The sequence below is a fragment of the Archocentrus centrarchus genome, chromosome 12 (genome assembly GCF_007364275.1).
Source record: "Archocentrus centrarchus isolate MPI-CPG fArcCen1 chromosome 12, fArcCen1, whole genome shotgun sequence".
Classification (NCBI taxonomy): domain Eukaryota; kingdom Metazoa; phylum Chordata; class Actinopteri; order Cichliformes; family Cichlidae; genus Archocentrus; species Archocentrus centrarchus.
The window spans coordinates 16,361,700-16,381,934 of NC_044357.1; the positions used below are offsets into that span (position 1 = coordinate 16,361,700).

The window sequence follows — 20,235 nt, forward strand, 5'->3', positions numbered from 1 at the left end:
ATTTCACCAGAAATGAAAGTTTAAAAACACTGACAAATGACAACTTACAGGTTTTATGTATCAGGACATTTTACACAGTATCTTTATTTATTTAACCCACCAGTGGGACGCGCCCCACACTTAGAAAAACACTGAGTTAATGATGTGCATCTGATTATCAGCACCTGGATGCTAAATACCGTCTTAATTCATATGGAAGGAGTAATGTTGTGATTAGCTTTTCCCACACTGCTTCTGGATTTTGGCTTCCTTTTTCTTAAATAAATAATGATATGGTGTAAGATGCTTCTCTTTTTTTGCTCACCTGAGGTTTTATTTACCTAATTTTAAGTAATTTATATATATATATATATATATATATATATATATATATATATATATATATATATATATATATATATATATATATATATATATACATATTATCATCTGGATACACCAAACCTTTGAAGTGATAGTGGGTGTACTTTCTTTTTCACATGGATGTATTCCTTTCAGAAAAAAAGATATTTTTTTCAAATGTTCATAAATTCATACATTTATTCAGCTATTGACCAAATAGACCAAGAAAGAATAATTTTTAAAAGACTGTTTCAGTGTACTTTGAGAGTGAATTAATGAGAAATATTGCTCAGTGGTCCTGAGTCCACATGCATTCCTATGGGGGGTTTTAAAGGTATAGTTGTATCCTCGTGAATTAAATGCCTTTTTAGGCATCTCAGCCACTAACAAATGCACACCCAGTGACACAAACACACACTAAAAAGGAGAGACTAAAGTCCAAGGCCAGATGCTTGTTCATAAATACCTCTCTGTCTTTGAAAGGCAGGTGCAGGTTTTATTATTTTTTTCAGAAAACTGGTTTGTTGCATTTAGCCACTGTCAGACTTCCAGACAGCCACAGGGGAAGAAGAGGAAGTCCTTTAAGTGAGCTATGGCTAATTCTGAACAAAGGTTCACAGTTTGGAAAATGAGTGAATTGGTAACTTCAGGGAACAGTGAGAGGGGGGCCCCTATGGGTGTTTTATATTGGCCATAGGTGTCTGTCTCTCTGAGTTATTGAAGGATTGGTGGTGGTGATGATTAATAACTGGTGTGGCAGGAAACAATTAGATGCTGTTGGTGGTGATTCAAGCTCTTTGTACTGGCTGACAGCAGCAGTGACTACACTGTGAGCTTTTCTGCATGCACCAGAAAGTCAGAGTTTGCATCTGGTGTTCCACCTTTACGTAAATAAGTAAATCTGTGGTTCTGTTCTTTATACTGTTGTTAGCCAGTAAAATACTAATATTAATGTTCCTCTAACACATTATGTTCTGCCAATAATATTTCCTCCATGATAATGTATTTATGAACCCTGGGTACACGTCCTGGTACATCAGCACAATGTTCCAGTGAACACAATTATTTATATTCACAGGTGGGAAGCTGATACTGGTGTAAATCCTTACACCTGCAATGACTTTTTGCTCCTTGTGGTTATAGCATTGCATGAGCTTCCTTTAAATAAACACTATCTTAATCTTAATCTATTTAAAAGAAGAAGAAAAAAAAATCCCTTTCCTGAGTCTATTTATTTTTTGTTACTGCAACATGGTTAGCAGTACCAAAATCAGTAGTACCTGGGGGTGGGGTGGTGGTGGTGGTGGGGGGTCACTGACATCAACATCTATTAGTGTGGATTTGTATCATTTCAACAAGTAATTGGGGTTTGTCAACAGCATTTTCATTCAGTCAACAATGTCAGAGGGTCATCATAATGCTGTGTTTGTTGTAAATTACCACTAGTAAAAATTATGGACATGTTATGGATGTTCCATATTTTCTAAAATTGTGGCGTATGCAACATAATAACAGGAACTATAGAAAATATTTCAGTGTTGACCACGGGTGGCATCTGGTTTCAGCAGCAGCATCTCATGTTATCTGGCAGCCGTTTATAGACTGTTCCTAACAGACCCGCCAACCATACCATTGTGTGTGTGTGGGGGGGGGGGGGGGTTACATAATTAAGTAATAAACTTAATACACAGCTTACCTAATATATTTTATTGACATTATATCAACACTACAGAAGAAAAGTAATAACTATTAAATACATTTCACCCCCTAGCCTACAATGTGTAATCTAAAATGAAAAATTATATGTCCGTATCACCCCCTCCTCAATTATGCTCAGTGGCACCTGGAACATTTAAAAGGTGCTCTTGATGCCTTTGGGACTCTTTTGGCCTGAACACCCTTGGGGAGCAAACATAAAGATGAGAATCACAGCTTTGCAGTTAAAATATTCCTCTCATTAAATTATAAATGAGCTTTCCTACACATTGCCTCAGGTATGAGCTAAAATGATTATTTTATGGCCTAACCAAACTTGCCATACTAATCTACTGTCGAGCCACCCCTCATTTCTTTATATTTTTCTTCAAAGGAGCCAGACTTTCTTTATATATTTTAAAGTGGTCTTGAGCAGTAGTTCTCCAGGCTTTCTGAAGGTATTTCAAGGTTTTTCTTTGGAAATTGGCTCGCTCTTCATTCATTTTCAGTCAAGTCCTTTTACCTAACCATGTTTTTACTTTCTTTGTTTGGTTTTTGTTAAGCCACACTGACTTATGAGTCATTCAAGCATAAAAAAGGCACCTAATTTAAAGGATGAACCAGAGGAAAAAATCGGAAAGAGGTACAGCAGTGAGTGTCTACAGCCATCTGTAAAACCTATTGGAGTTTCTGTCATGATTTGGGGCTGCATTGCAGCCAGTGGTATTGGAGATCTTGTCAAAATTGATGGAACCGTGAATGCAGAAAAGTATTGTCAGATTTTGATCCACCATGCAATACCATCTGGAATGCATCTGATTGGCAGCAGCTTCATTTTTCAGCACAATGCCCGTGCAGTAAAAGCTAACCTGGGTAGAAAAACACACAACGCAACACTGTCTCAGATTGGTCTCCCCAGAGCCTCGAACTCAAGATTATTAAAGCAATGCGGGATCATCTCGACAGAGAACGGAACAAAAGTCAGCCTAAAACCAAAGAAGAGCTTTGAATGTCTTTCAAGAAGCCACTGAAACTATTACTGAAGACTACTTAAAGAAATTACAAGAAAGCTGCCTCAGAGAGTTCAGGCTGTGTTGAAGAATAATGGTGGTCATACCAAATATTGACTTTCAAGCTTGTTAGAATTGTACAAATTCTCTTCCTGCTGTATGTGCTGTATTTTGATATATGTTGTATATATTTTTAATTTTCCTAGCAAAATATAATCAATTGAGTGGTGACTCAAGACTTTTGCACAGTACTGTATATTGTAATTGCTAGGGCAGACCTTCACCAGTACCAGATTGCAGACCACTGACAAAGAAACACCTATGAATAAAAAATTATAAACCTCTGTGTTTGAGTATATTCTTGTACCTTGAGTTAAGTTATCCATGTGCAAAGACATGCTGTTTGTATAAGTAATGGAGAGAATCTTAGTTACAAATGGCAAACAAAGTAGATGAAGCACAGGCATTAATGAATGCTGTGCGGGTATTAATACCACATTGTTAATTTGACTAATGGGAAAGCCCATTAAGTAGAGCTGAAGGTGTGAATACAAAATACATTAGGTGTGAATTATGTTATTAACATTTACAATCAAACACTGTCATCATATTCAAACAGCAACTCACACAGTAATCTACTCATCAATTCTCAGTGACTTTACCACACATTATTTGATGGTATAGTATTCAAGATGATATTTATCAACAGAAAAGGCACATCAGCAGCCACGTTGGCACAATGTGCCTCAACAATTATTAAAATGCATGCATTACAATAGCAGCCAACAAAATCGATTCCTCTCACGTCCACAGTGAGCAATAGATTTTCCTATAATTATACAATCTGACCAGAGAAAATTAGCCAAATTTCTCTGGAAAATAGTTTGAAGGTGAATCCCGGTGCCCACAGCAGACTGAAATGAGTAAATGAGTGTTTTAACCTTCTGTTAATATCAAACTGAATGACTGAAGCGTCTTTCTGCCAGCAGACATGATGTGAGACTATATTCAGATACTACAATTATCATAATGTTGTCACTATGAGATGTATGTGGCTAGGACTGAAAGCAGCCTGTTATTGGGAAGTTTCGAGCGTTTGGTACTAACACAGCAGGACGTAACACTAATTGGAAAAAAAACAAGTTTTCTCTAGACCAGTGATGAATAAACTGCTTGAATGGATCTGAATAAGACAAGCGACCAGCCAAGAAAGTATTGACCGCTTGTGCCACTGGCATTTATGTGGACCAACTGATGGGTCATTTGATAGTAAAAGTTTCCAGATTAGCCAGATAATAATATTAACGATAAATTAGTCCATTCATCTCTCGCCAAAAAAAGCAAAGGGCGGGCGAACTTAGTGGTACTGAGCATTTACTGCCAGTGTTTTCTTCATTGTAATATTTGTGGATTATCTTTCCCTGCATTCAGCAAATTTTGTGCTCCGCTATTATGTTTTGAAAACAAATGAAAATATTAGTATAATGAAGGGGCCAAATTTTTGCATTTCACAGGGATGCACTTTCACCACTTCAAGGAACAAGCTTCTGCTGATATGTGTACTTAATTGGATGTCAGTTCCTTCCTGTTTGTTTCCCTGCACATTCTGGGACTTTAATGGCAGCAGTTGTCTAGGTCTGCCGGTGAAAAATAATGATATATCTATTCAATATGTACATAGAAAATGGTGTGAAATGGAGATGTAATAGTTACAACAGGAGATCAATTGAATAAGATTAATTTGTGAATGTGGGTGATCGTGCCCTAGCAATCATGCATTTCTCTGCAGTCGAGTGATGAGGCCGTGATACACTAAAAGAGAGCTGTGAATCATTAGTAACAGTGTGGTTAGGTTAAGGAGGCTGTCTATCAAAGCAGACACAGAACAATTAAGATGCTTACATATGGGTGCCTGGATATGGGTGACTACCAAGGTGTGTGCATATATCTGCACTATGATTCAGGTTTTAAATGGATAACTCACCTTGATGATAAGTAAGTTGCAGTGAACAGTTATTCCAAGCATAGTACAGTAAACATTGTTTAAAACTGCTTCAAGAAAGTGTTTTTTTTTTTGTTTGTTTGTTTGTTTTTTACATGCAGGGAGGTTTGAGTGCTGCTGGGTCATTTTCAGGCCAACACTACTAAAACTAATAAGGACTCTGTGTCTAGCCTGAGGATATTTCCTGAGTGTGGACAATTGCCCGATTGGTTCAAACTCAGAAGAATAAAAAAGGTCATAATCTGGTGTCTTTTGATTTTATTTCTTATGTTTATTTATATTTGGGCTGCACAGTTATTCTCATCATATCATATACAAATCTCCACTAAAACCTCTGAGCAAAGTAGTGTGGGTTTGGAGTAAGTACAAGTAGTATATTTACTACATATTTTAGTCACCAGTGATCAATCAGTGATGTTTTTGGCATCATATTGCATCACATTTCTACTGCAGAAACATCTTTTAATTACCCTCTTCAGGGCACTGACCTTTAACTTTCTGATGAATCACGATTCCAGTCCAAAGAGATTAAATAAAAGGTGCTTCAAGCCAATTCAAATGTTCTCACAGCTGTTTAAATCAAGTCGGAGGAAAACAATGCAGCAGCCCAAAGGAAGTTTGGGAATCAAAATTCAAAATAAAGGCACACATTTTAAAAGGGGGCAATGTAAATGTGAGACGACTACATGGAAAAGTTTTTGGAGGGCAGTCAAGCTTGTAAACAAATAAATACTAGATTAAGTTAACTATATAGTTTGTGTAAACTATATTTACTATGGCAGTCCTGAACAAAAGTAAAACTAACATTTTTTTAATTAGGCAATGGGGGTGTTGTTTAAGTTATTATTTACTTATTACAATCACATTTATGTAATTTATTCAGAATTATTAAAATATTTTATTATTTTGGGGATAAAATGGAGACTATATGCCATGCCTGTCACAACCCTAAACACAGTGATTTTTTTCAGTGTTTCTCAGTACTGTTAAATAATAAAAAGAAACTATCAATTCTATCTGTAAACTTTTTGTAACTGCAAACAATGATCAAAAATATTACCTGGCAACCCACCTCTCTCGCTCTTTTTTTTTTTGTTCTCCCGCTTGGAAGCTTTATCTTGGATATTTTTAGATTTGGGGGTGTGGAAAGTCACATCACTCTTGTGTTATTCCGTTGATTTAGCCTTCATGAAGCCGTGAGGATTTTATTTTGATATTTTCACGGAAGCCCATTGGGTTATTGTGCCTATCTTGAGGCTGCTCTACCCTGTTTGAGGAACCCGCACGCAGCTGGCAGCTGCTTCAGTGCGCGAGACCCAAGCACAGAGCGGGGAGCTCGCGCTTCTCGCTTCACCTCTGATGGACTTGAGATAAGAGAAGACCGGGCAGCGTCTCTCATTTTCATGCCCTGGGTGTTAGTTACATAGCAAGAAATAAACTGCTCTCATGGTCTTAACTGTTCTAGCGCCGATTTTAATGTGTTTTATGTGTTTGCGCTCAACAGTGAGGTAGACTTATTCGGGCACATTTCAGAGTGTCAGCGTGTGATTTATCCCGTGGATGCGGCTGTCGATATCCATATGAGCCCTGCAGGATCAGCCTGTCACAGGGCATCATGATGGCTCTGGCTCTTCATAAGTGGATGAGGAATATTTCTCCAGAGATGCTGCTCCTGGTGCCGATATTGTGTTCTTTACCTCTGTCAGGAGCGGCTCCTTCTCTCACTACCGAGCAGCTGGACATGGGGGTGGTAAGTTTTTAACCTTTTTCTACCTACTTACAGAGAACGGGACTCGGAAGTTTTCCTGCATTATGCCAGGGGAAAAGAGGTGGTGTCTTTTTTTTGAAGCTTTCGTGTGTAAGAGGGCTGGCGGCTGGGTTTCCTCCCTTTTCACTTGGGCTACTCTTGGATGTCCAGGGAAGAGCAAGTGCTGGTTTCTCCAAATACTTGCTCTGAATTTTAACTGCGCTCTGCAGTCCACTTCACAAGCCAGAGTGGCGGTGGCACGCTGCTTGATTAAAAATAATAATAATCATAATAAATTTGTATATTTTCTGCTGAAGAGGAATCGCTTTATATATATATATATATATATATATATATATATATATATATATATATATATATATATATATATATATATATATATATATATGAAAACAGTGAAGTTGTGATTAATACATGTATGTGCAGGCGTTTGTTTCGACGTTGTCTCGACCTCTTCCAGCTTACGACAATCCAAAAGGCATAATTTATTAATGTTTTTTTTTTTTTTCAGTAATGCCTCTGAAAGAGTCCAGAGGATAGCTGTGTTTAAAATAAATGATCCAATACTGTAGTCTGGCGTGGATCAGTAGACTTGAACTAAATGAAATCTCTTAAATAGGCAGCACCATTGGTGGAGGATACAAACAAATCGATCAGAGCTGTGACTGCTTATGAGAATAAATTTAAGACCTTAATAATAAGCTTCAGTAAGTCTTTATGGGTCTGAAGCTAGAGCACAGTAAAACTAATTATTAGTAATTCCAATAGATCATATTTTGGTGAGTGTGTTTGTCATTGGCGATGCATTTTGAAATGTTCACAGCCTGTACATTGGTAACTGGCTTTATACTATGTATCATCAGGGTCATAATCACTACAGAAGAACAGGATGAATGGCATTTTCTCAAGACTGTTAAGAAATAAACGTATCTACACAAAAAAAGAGACCTTGGACTTTGTGTTTGCAAGCTCATACTCTGAGTCTGTGTGTTTATAGCCAATATAATGGTGGCAGACATAAAATTAGAGTATGCACCATTTCCTTTAAAAACAAAGTTTTATTTCTTGGCTTGTAAAAGCTGATTATCATCTTCCTAAAGTAGTCCCCACTGAAGATACATTTTTCTTTCATATTCCACTCCTCAGGGCAACTTTGTTTTGTGCTTTGCGGCTCATCCCAACTTCAGTCTTCCTGTCTCGCCTTCTTTCAGCCCTCAAACTCTTCTCTAAAAAAAAAAAAAAGTCTACACTTGGGATTAAGTTATCCTTAAAGACTGGGACAAGAGAACAGATCAGTTTCCATTTTTTTTATTCAAGTGTTACACTCTGAATGCTGTGACTTCCATTTTTTGTGTGTGTTCTGACACATCTTACACACCAAATAGTATAATTTTTGGCATGTACGAGCAACACAAAGAGAGTTTGAACGCACAAATTCAAGGTGTGTATGCTAAGATCGGGCACAGATCTGCAGCTCAGAGCTTTTTTTTTTTTTTAAGCCGCATATGACAGAGTTTTAAGTAGGACACACACACACACTTCTTCCTCACTGCATAACTTTGAGTAATGAAAGTAATAAAACAGCGATAATACAGAACAATAACAAATCAGAATGTCAGATGTCGACATCTAGTCGGTCAAATTTGCGACAGCCAATTGATGCCAACGTCTCTCTGTCATGGAACAGCCAGTTTTTATTTTTCTGCACAATGTCATCCTTCTTTAATTGTTGTTGACTAAAGAAGGAGGATGACATTGTCCTACAAAAAAAAAAAAAGAGAGAGAGAGCAATGTGCTTCACAGGAACTCTCGCGCAATCATTTCTTTAGAATTGCATGAACTATGACAAAACAAGCAGACCAGTGTCACCAGATGAAAAGCTGTAGTAACAGCAGCAATTTTCCTCCATTTACTGTGGCACAGAAAAACAATGCTCGAGGTGGAGGCTTTCCTGCATTTCTAGATAGAGCTGTGTGAAACACTTGGCCTCTGTGCAGCCTGTAGTCTGAACGGTTTTACTTTTGATGTGATAGTTGGGCTGCTTTGCCCAGCTTTGTCTGCCTTTAAAGGCAGGGGAACACAGAGGAAAATGTGCCACTTGGTAAAAAGTGAGGTGTTTCATTTAACAGAAATGATCTTTTCACTACATTTTTTTTCCAGCTCAGTTTGTTGAGGAAACCTTGTTTGGTTATCAATCAAGTAAAGTCTTGACTTTTTAATTAGACTCAAGTGAACGCGGACTGCAGAAAGTCCAGTGGAAAAACTAAGTCCACCCCATTATTCAGTAGCTTGTAAAACCACCTTTAGCTGCAATAACTTGAAATAATCTTTTTGTATATAACTTCATCAATCTCTGTGTGGGAATTTTGGCCCACTCTTCTTTACAGCTTTGTTTCAGTTCATTAAGCTTTTCAGACTTTCACAGCATTTCAATCAGGTTGAGGTCTGGACTTTGAGCCATCACATCACATTGATTCTTTTCTTTTTCAGCCACTCTGTTGCAGATTTACTGGTGCATTTGGGATTGTTGTCCTGTTGCATGACTCAAATGTGAGGCCATCTGTCTGACAGTTAACGTTTTCCACTTTCTCACTATAGAATGATGGACTTCAGATTGTTTGGAAATGGTCTTATGACCCTTCCCAGACTGAAGAGCAGCAACAATTGCTGATGTCTTGTGTTAAAATACACTTGAATGGTCCAGACCTGCAAACTGCAAAAACTTTAACTGTTTTTATAGAGGTAGTCATTCTTGCTAATGATCAATTGATGAAATGCAGTATGCGTGTAGTAAGTTTTTCACAGGTTGAGAAAATGGATGGGTGAAGTTTGTACCTATAGAGTCTTGGTTGATATATTTTTTTTATATTTGTAGTTCCACCTCTGTAGTCCTCAGTGTTTTGGCAATAGAAACCCAGCTAAGCAGATGGTAAAAAACAAGACAACTGCTACTGATTTAAGTCCATTTTCAAAGCAATTCTGCTTTTTTTTTTATTTCAATTTACTCAATTTAATTAAGCCTGATGCCATATGCAGACTTGCTGATGTCGATTGAAGTTACTTTTTGGCTTTTTCATGTAGGCTGTACTAAATTTTGTTAGATCACAGTGGCAGTTTTTAGAGTGGTGTGAGCAGCGTCTTTGTAGTTTCTTCTTTTCATTCTGAAAAAAACATCTATGGACATTTTAAACAACTTTTGCAGCATATTCGCCTCCTCTTTTGTCAAAACAGCCGTTGTTTCTTCAAAATGTGCATACACTGCTTCTGTCGGGGCTTCTAAGGGTATGGCATAACCCATTAGCTGTACTGAGATACAGATTGTCTAGTTTAAGGAAAACATGCATTCCCCTGCACCAAAGCATATTTTTTTTACTTTGAGAAATGGGTACACCTGAAAAGGAATGTGATGTCCTCTTATGGTCCACCTCAAAAAGTGAAATGAAGAAAATTCCTCTGCTCAGAAACCACAAAGACATGAAAGTGCCTTTCAAGTTTATATTTTCAAACCCCACTTGACCAAGGATCTTCGCCTACAAGTCCAGGATGGATCACATATTTCTTTTTTTTTTTTTTTTTTGGTGCTAAGAAATAGTTGGAACAGATACTTTTTCTTCTGTCCTCAAGAGAGGTTACAGGAATAGGGTCTCTTTGGGGTAAATCCTGAAGCTCCAGGAAAAGGGTGTCTTCCAGCAGTTTTTTTTTTTTTTTCAGAGGCCACATATGATACCTCCCACTCTTGGGATCTGAGCTAGATCGCAAAATTGAAGTTCATAATTGTAACTTTTCCAGTGAAGTAAGTGATCATATCATTATGAAAATTAGCATACCTTAGAGCTGCTAGCTGAGGCTGCATGCCAAAAGATGATTTTAAATCCTACAAAGCCCTGTTGAAGGGAAAGGTGTGTGTGAAATAGAACTCAGTGTATGTCTGTGTAGATTCTCAGTTATCCAGGTCATAGTAGTCTCTGGAGCTTGAAAAAGGCGACTGGACTTCTTTTTGTTTCTTGAAGACGTTTCACCTCTCATCCGAAAGGCTTCTTCAGTTCTCAACCAAATGGTGGAGAGACCCAGGTATTTAAACCCCTGTGGGCGTAGTCCCCTGGAGGTGGTTGTTCAATAGAGGGTCACATGTTCAATAGAGGGTCATACCACCTCCAGGGGACTACGCCCACAGGGGTTTAAATACCTGGGTCTCTCCACCATTTGGTTGAGAACTGAAGAAGCCTTTCGGATGAGAGGTGAAACGTCTTCAAGAAACAAAAAGAAGTCCAGTCGCCTTTTTCAAGCTCCAGAGAGAACTCAGTGTAGCACCTTACACTTGAGAAAGCATGAAGAATGTGATTTAGACTCTAGTGAAAGATTACATTTTTCTTGCTTTAATCATTGTAAAAAGAAGAAGATTCTCAAGTTTGATCACAGACAGCAAAGTAAATGTAAACAATACAGCCCTACTTCATCTTCTAGTTCATCATGAAAGACAGAGAGAGCGCATCAGTGCAGGCAGCTGAGATGATTATTAGTTGGCCAGTGACTGATTTCCTGTCACTGGAGAGCCAGAGGACACATAGAGAGCATCATTTACTGGATGGACTGTAAACTACAGATATTATCAGATGATTGTACACATATTTCTCTTCCCACAGTGAATAAAAACCAATGAGCCACAACCCTGAAACCACCAGGCTAAAACTGCTCTTACCCAGGATGGACACAGGACTTCTGGAGGTGTTCATGTGGTGTCTGGCATGCACTGGGATATTATCAACAGGTCCATGGGGTCTTGTAGTTTGTAAGATGGGGTCAAGGGTTGGGCCTCATGTAAAAATTTTCCACCTGGCTGCTGTCATGATAAATGTGTCATGTGGTGTTCAACACTGGCAACCCAACCTGTACTGTGGGGTGGTGATGGTAAAGCATGGGCTTCTTAGGTTCGAAATGTATGTAAAATATGAATGGAGAATTCCACACTGGGAATTTGTTCACAGTACAATTCCAGGTCTCCATGGCACTGCATATGCTAATGATGCTTGAGTAGACGCTCCTTCAGGGTCTGTGTACAACTGTAAACTCTAACTGCACTGTTCAGAAATTGTACTTTGTAAGTTACATATTTACAGAATTTAATTCTCAAGGAATTGAGAATGCAATATTATGCATTATTTTGTTATGGCAAAAATAATGCATAACAAACACAAACTCATACAGAAATTGTCCCCCAAAAAGCAACCAGTGATGGACTCATCTGATATATTTGTTTAATCTTCCAGAAATATCCTATCAATAGTGGCATGGATGAGTTTGGAGCCCAGCTCAGTGTTCCTTTAGCTGTTCGTGAGCAGTATTCACGTTAAGGTTGGGGTTATTCTTATCCTGCTAAGGGAGGTTATGCTTGTACAATGTACGCTCACCAGCCACTTTATTACATTTGCTCAAATGCTTGTTAGCATGTATATCAGCCAATCACATGGCAGCAACTCAGTGCATTTAGGGATGGTCAAGGCAACCCGTTGAAGTTCAAACTGAGCATCAGAATTTGGAAGAAAGGCTGTTTCAGTGATTTGACTGGCATGGTTGTTGGTGCCGGGCAGTTTGGTCTGAGTGTTTCAGTAACTGCTGAAATACTCAGTTGGTTGTGATTTTCCCAAACAAGCATCTTTAGAGTTTACAGAGAAGGGTCTGAGAAAGAGAAAATATCCAGGGAGTGGCAGGTCTCTGGGCAAAAATGCTTTGTTGATGCCAAAAGGTCAGAGGAGAATGACCAGGCTGCTTCAAGCTGATAGGAAGCATCAGTAACTCAAATAATCACTCATTATAACCAAGGTATGCAGAAAATATCTCTGAGCACACAAAACATTGATCCTTGACGCAGATGAGCTACAGCAGCAGAAGACCACTCCAGGTACCATTCCTGTCTTTCACAAGCAGGACACTAAAACTACAGTTTACACAGGCTCTTCAACTGAAGAGTAGACGACTGGAAAACCATGTCTGGTCTGATGAGTTTCAGTTACTGCTGTGACATTGGTTCAGGCTGGTGGTGGTAGTGTAATGGTGTGGGGGATATTTTCTTGGCACACTTTGGCCCCTTAATACCAAGTGAGCATCATTTAAATACCACAGCCTACCTGGGAATAGATGCTGACCCTTTATGACCACAGTGTACCCATCTTCAGAGGGCTGCTTGGGTAATGCACCATCTCACAAAGCTCAAATCATCTGAACTTAAAACGGCCTCCACGGTCACCGGATTTCAAGACCTTTGGGATGTGGTGGAATGGGAGATAAAAATCATGGATGTGTAGCTGACAAATCTGCAGCAACAGATGTGATCATGTCACAATATGGACCAAGATCTCTGAGGAATATTTCCAGCACCTTGTTGAATATATGACACAAAGGATAAAAGCAGTTCTGAAAGCAAAGGGGGTCCAACCCATTATTCCCAAGGTATTCCAAATAAAGTGGCCAGTCCTGTCAGATATATGGAGTGTAGCTTCATAACAACCAAATATTGAGTCCTTTAGAAACACCCCACACTTGAGCAGGGATGAGAAGTGTTCATTTTTATAGCTATGCTTATCTAGTTTGATATATTATTGCATAGCTCCATTTGCTGTTTCAGGAAAGGAACCATAACAAGTAAAATATGATATGTTATATGTTTCTTGCTCATCCTATAATGTTCCTTGTGAGGTGTATTTTCTCTACTGAAACATAACCGCAAGCTTCCCAAAGGAACTATTCATCTCAACGTGCATTTCTTCCCTTTGGATAAGCGAGCCTGAGCTGGCCAGATTAGCAGCTGATAAATTACCTAAATTAGTGTATATTCAGCCACCTGTGGAATTTTATTCATGAAAAAAACACAACCATTACACATTTGAATAATGATTCTAAAACCTTGAGACTGTACTTGTGTGTGTGTGTGTGTGTGTGTGTGTGTGTGTGTGTGTGTGTGTGTGTGTGTGTGTGTGTGTGTGTGTGTGTGTGTGTGTGTGTGTGTGTGTGTGTCCGTCCATGTGCCTAGAAGGACAACCACACTCCGCCAAGTCCATTTCTCACCTTCATTTTGCTTCGTAATTTCTTAAATGAGAACACCATCTGGCATCAATTCCTCTGGAGCGGTAGGTGCTCCCCTTCTGCTCCCACACTGCCACCACTTACTATCCTTCCCTGCTAAAAATCTAAATAATTTAATCAAGTCTTGAAATTGCATCCAGGAGCAATGACAAGAAGCAAAAACAAATGTATTGTTTTCAGGAAAAGGTGGAGAAGATGGGCTATAAAAAGTGAGGCCAGGTATTTCGTGGAAAAAAGTGTTTATTATTCCAACCAAAGGTTTTTTTTGTGACATTTCTGATCAATTCTGCTGGACTTATAAACCTGTTATTACAATATTATATTTTCGAATAGATCAACAGCTTGTGTTTTGAAGAGAACTATAACAGTGATTCAAAGAACATCCAACACAATACTTGTGCAACAATATCCACTCATTCTTTGCCAGTTTAATCCTAACTCATTTTCTTCAAATGCTCCTAATCCTCCACCCAGCAGCAGAGCTTTTACTTCTGAGTCAAAGATGGAAATGGTAATTTTAATAATTCAGTTTTTGTTCAAAAGGGTATAATTGGGTTTCTCAAACAACCAGCCTGGCCACCACCGGCAGCACCACCTTTTCTCAAAACTAGGTTTGTCACAGTACTAGAATTTCAAACTTGAGACTGTACCATGTTGAGTACCACAGGGGAAAAATGCTAAAATTAAGAGGCATAATTGTTTTTAAATAAAGATTACGACTGTTCCCATTGTCATCTGATAGTGAGGGGAGGGGCTGTGTTTCTGCCAGTGCTGTGTGAAGTTCTATGTCAGCTGAAGGAGGTGAAGACAATACTTTAGCAAATGAGTATCTAATCCATCAATAGTGGTCAGAATCAATTCACATATGAGTATACATTTATTGACAACCCTACTCGGTACATATGCTGCGTACTATGGAAATTCAACTTAGGGATGGTTAAAAAAAAAAAAAAAACAGTGGCAGAAACAAGCTTCCATAAACAGAAGTACTGATGCGTTTCGGTATGAAATGGTACCATGAGTATCAGTTCTGGTGACATCCTTGCTAAAAAATTATGCATGTCATCAATACTGAATTTATTATCTTTCACTTTCTCCTTGAGTGTACTCCTGTACTTCAAATAGAAGAATTTCTTCTGTGCTTTCTACCAGCACATCATAGTTTGTCTGATTACACCAAGAAGCCCAGGGACAGAAGGGCCTCAAAGAGAAAATAGGATGCTGTGACAGTCAAGGATTGCTGCACCAACTAATAAAGACAAGTCAAGAAAACAAGATGTATCCTAAATGAAGATTCTGCCACAAAGAATATGAGTTATCAGCCAGTGTAATTTACAAGTAGTGGCACTCTGGATAATTCATTGATGTGTATTTTTTAAAAATTAACCTTAGTGAGTGATGAGTGCTTGAATATTAAACCACACAAAAATAAATGGATACTAGTTTCCATGTAAACCTCTTAATAGTCTCTCAGCCTGAATCATTAGGATACTTTTAGCACTGCTGTCCCATTTCATCAAGTGTGACCTGCCGTCTGTAGAAAGGTATCATGGGACTCATATTGAGGGCAGCAGATTATTTCAGGAACAATGGCATGGGAGAAGATTTTAATGTTGGAGAGACTGTATTTCTCCATAAAGATTGACAGTCAGCTTGTAATTTAAGCTTCTCAGTACGACGGAAACCAGTCCTTCAATCCACTCCTATCCAATCTGTCATCTCAGCCGTGTTAAGAGTAAAAGTTCTCCAGAGACATGCAAGTTTCTGAGAAGACTGTCAGCATTATTGGGGAGTTCATTATTTCCTCAGAAATCAATTCAGAAACTGTCTCAAGAGCTCTGACACCTCATTGCTGCCACTGTAGCCCGGTGGTGTGGGACTGAAGTGTGGCAGCTGTAAGACTTCCGCATGGCATGTTCCCAGACAATGATAACATTGATTTCCTGATAAGGTTTGGCAGCATGTGTCCGCAACTTGATTTACTGTAGGCGATTCTCGTGTTGATTTATGAGGAGATAAAGTAAAGCTTACAAGTTCGACCACATATTCCAGCCTCTGTGTTTATTGAGTGTAAAGGAGTTCCCGACCTGCAGAATCATTAGGACTGTTTTTTTTTTTAATCAGTAGCAGAATGTGTATTACACAGAAGCTATCAATTTCACATGTCTAATATAACTGATATGTTCCTACTTTCATCAATCCAGGTGTCAGCATGATTGGGGTGACATTTTATTGGGGGCTATATGCATGTCAATGACACTGGAAGCATACACAGATTGTGTATTACCTGAATGCCTCCTGGTGCTATAAGGTGTAATCCTTTCAAAACAGACATCTCAATATGAATATGCAGAATTGCTATACAAGGGGCAAGTTTTTGTTTTTTTTTTTGGTACTGGAACCCTTGTAGTTTCTTTTGGTAACATGCTTATAGTTCCAAGTTCCACTGACCAATCACATTAAACCAGGCTTGCATTGGCTGTAACACTAGCATGCATTACTCTTTTTAAAATGTATCTGTATTCAGCCCTTTTTCCACTGGCTACCCTGGAAACTGTTTTGTTTTGTTTTTTTTAACCATGTGCATAACCACATACATGTGTTTTTTGGCTTTGTTAAGAGCAGTTGAGTTTCTATATTCTTTCTGTTTATACTTATTATTATTTTATTATTCATTTGTGAATTTAACACATAATTATTATGACTTGTTTTGACTGTTTTTGAGCCAAAATAGGAAATTAAGGAACTGGTTGGAGTATCCTTCTTACTTAAAATTGCTCCGGCAATAAGTAATCCAGTGAAGATTGTCAATACATCTAATGGCACATTTACTGAGTTTGTAAGTAATTACCTTGGCCTACTTTGTTCAATATAAAATGCAGAAAATGTTTCTGGTCACACTCTGCTCTTGTAGCCATGGCAGCCCACTTTCTTATTCTTGTAAAAGTTTCTGTCTTTCACGCAAGCACCTCCATTGATGTTGATGCATCTCTGTCGTTATCTCTCCAGTGGATTTTCTGCACTCTTATCAAAGGCCGTGCATAAAGGAGTCAGTAACTTCTTTGTCATACAAATTATAGATTATTGTCTTTAACCATCCATCATTGAATTCTCAATAGAATATGGAAAAAAAAACAAACAACAACAACAATTAATGCACTTATTGGGGTAAAGTATTGCAGCAACAGATACATTAGTCTTAATGACACTATAGGCCTCATTTTAGTTGGTCTTGGCAACCCAGTCTCTGACATAGAGTAACATTGCTCAGTCAGCACCAGACACACAGGATCAAAACTCTTTTATTCTGGTTGTTTACTAGTTGAAGGTTGCTGAATTCTTATATATATATATATATATATATATATATATATATATATATATATATATATATATATATATATATATATATATATATATATATATATATATATATATATATATGTATATGTTTTTTTTTGGTCTTAAGCAAAAAAAGAATGATTTTCTCCCACAACAACTGATATTCTAGTTTGTATGTATGCAGCAGCAATGCATTCAAATTGTCTGCATGAATAATAATAGATATTAATAGGTAAATGATACAAATGTAATGTAGTAGTAATGTAGGAGCTGATGCATTACAGAGGCATCAGTATAATACTACATCATAATGGTAATGTATGTATCTAGTCTTCAAATAAGACTTATATTTCCCTGTAATCCAGTATCTTTAACAGGCAGAATCCAGAGTTGCAAGAAATGTGTGTCTTTTGCTCAAGATTTAATTAATATAAATGGTTGTACATAATCACGCTGTGACACAGCTCTTTTCAAATTGGAGGTTGTAAATTAATCAAAATGTCAGGCCTTCTGGCTTCAGAGGGCTGTAGGGATTCACTGTGCTAATCTTATTTTTATATAAATAAGATTAAATAATAATATACTTTTCTAGATATAGATATATAGAGCTGATGTGGATGAGGCAAAGTCTGAGTCACTAACTAAATTATTGATAAACGCAGACTGATTTAACCAGCACTACTGCTTTAACCACATTAGGGGACCTATTATGCTCATTCCAACTTGATATCTTTATTCTGGTTTGGGGACTGAGCTACTCACTAGAGTAGTTTTGCAAAAAAAAATCCCAATTTGTCTATACTGACTCTTTATGGAGCCCATTAATTAATTTGCTGTCTCTTTAGAGTTCCTTTTTGTGTCTCTGCCCCTTGCCTGGTTTCCACAAACAAAATTCATACTTGAGGTACACACTATTGTCAGTCGAATAATGTTTCCATTTGACTTAAAGTTCCACCAGTGACATAACATGATGATGATGATGATGATGATGATAAATACTTTATAATATCCATCCATTTTCTTCTGCTTGTCCAATTCAGGGTTGCAGGGGGGCTGGAGCCTAGCCCAGCTATCAGAGGGCAAGAGGCAGAGTACACCCTGGACAGGTCCCCAGTCTGTCAAAGGGCCAACAGAGAGAAATAGACAATCATTCACTCTCACAATCACACCAATTTGGAATAGCATATTAACCTAACCCCAAACACGACATTGGTAGGAAGCTAGAGTACCTGGAGAGTACTCCTCCACCACATCAACACTTTCCCATGATACACACAAGTTGTGTAGACATCCTCTTCCTTCTGAAGTCCATCACCATCTCTTTGGTCTTATTCGCACAGAATCTTCAGCACATTTCTATAGGTGGCATGACCCGGAGTTGTACTGAAAGTCTGAGATGGGGAATAGAAATGGAGACAGCACACTCCCCTGTGGAGCTCCTGTAGAGTGCATCACCAAGTTAGGCAGAACATTGCCCATTCTCACATACTGCGTCCTGTCTGAGTAATCCATGTGATGAGTAAATAAAATAAAATTGAATTAAATAAATAACTAAATAAATGATGACTTAGAGAAAACCATAACCATTAAGTAAGCTAATGTTGCCCCATTAGCCTGCAGTTGCAATTAACTGCTTTTACACACATATATATATGAAACTGCTTGCAAGATTAAGTGGAATTATGGACAATTTGTTAAGACTACAGAGCATATGCCAGCTGTCTTCACTGGATCTAAAGTGCTTTCTTTTTCAGTAAAGGCAAAAAAAGAAAATAAATCCTTTGATTTTCTTTAGGCCCAAGATTATAAAAAAACTGTCTGAAACCATGCATTCAGAGAAATCTGAAGCCTGAGCTTTTGGCTCACAGGGAATATTTGTGCATATACTGACCTCATTATTTGAAGCTTTGGCCATGTTTAATATTAGGATCTGACACTGTTACACTGTATATGATGGAAAATAAGGAAAAGCATAATACATCCTGCTTATTTTTGTGTTTATTTGCACTTCAAGTATTTCATAATTTCTGTGTATCAACTGTAAGTAGTTTGCTCAAAATGATCAAATCAGTCTTAGTCGGTTTAGGCGCAACCAAATATCCGAGTTTACAGAACTAATGGACCCAGCTGTGTCAGCAATTTAGCAGGAATTGCTGTTTTCCTCGGCTAAATATGATCCTGCTCTTCTCCCTTTGGCTCTTACCGGTTTCATGACTTAGTTTAACTGTGGGTTAGAGGCGAGCTGGCTCCCTTTCAGGTTCTCCTTGTAGTAAACCCAAAATCAACTCCATGTGGCTGTTCTATTTTAATGCAGGCATCCCGCCCCCTTTTAGTCATGAACCAGATCAAATATTTGGTCACAAGTGGTATTCAAAGGCCTTGTAATTATGGTGGTATCGGGTGTTGTGCTGCTTGCTAGTTAAAGTTTCATTTTCAGGCCCACAAACCGAACCTCAAAGCATCAATGCAGCTCTTCTGAAGTTCACTGTCCAAAACTGACAGAATTATCATAAATGTGCATTCTTATTTGTGTGGGGGAAATAAAAGCTTTAAAAAGTGCTTTCTGCAACAGAAGGCCTACTGATATTTATCTCTGACACTGGCAAAGGAGTGGCTGGCAGTACTGTCTTTTAGTTTACTTCATATAAAAAAAAAAAAAAAACAGATGGAAGGAAAGGAGAAAATAAGTTTCCGAGGGAGCATTTGATGTGTGCTTTGTAATTAACTTTCAGTGTTGCATGTTCTCGCACGCATGTTCTCATCTTGTCTGTTCATCTGAGTAAGCTGGGATAAAGGCACTAAAGGCAGATAGACAAAGTGTTTGCCCAGCATCCAATGTGATTCTTGGAAGATGAATAAAAGTTTGATTGAAATAAGCATTATGAGAGTAGAATCACTCAGGTCCATAACACACTGCACAGCCACATTGCATTTTGAGGTGCCTGTTAGCGCAGTAATTACTTGTTGGTTAATTGGATATTTGCCATGTTTATTTC

At 38.1% G+C, this 20,235-nt stretch overlaps 1 protein-coding gene across 2 annotated transcripts in view; it reads left to right on the top strand.

Moving 5' to 3' along the window:
- Positions 1-6,364: 6,364 nt before the first annotated feature.
- The window catches only part of mmp17a (matrix metallopeptidase 17a), a 94,375-nt gene continuing 80,504 nt past the window's right edge, over positions 6,365-20,235 (top strand). Inside the window, exons 1-2 of one of the 2 annotated variants that reach the window (XM_030742670.1) lie at positions 6,365-6,463; positions 6,554-6,799. In XM_030742670.1, coding sequence (XP_030598530.1) covers positions 6,665-6,799 — 135 coding nt within the window. In that variant the 5' untranslated portion in view covers positions 6,365-6,463; positions 6,554-6,664. Of the gene's footprint in view, positions 6,800-20,235 lie in introns of both variants that reach the window. The other variant, XM_030742668.1, reaches the window with a different exon arrangement.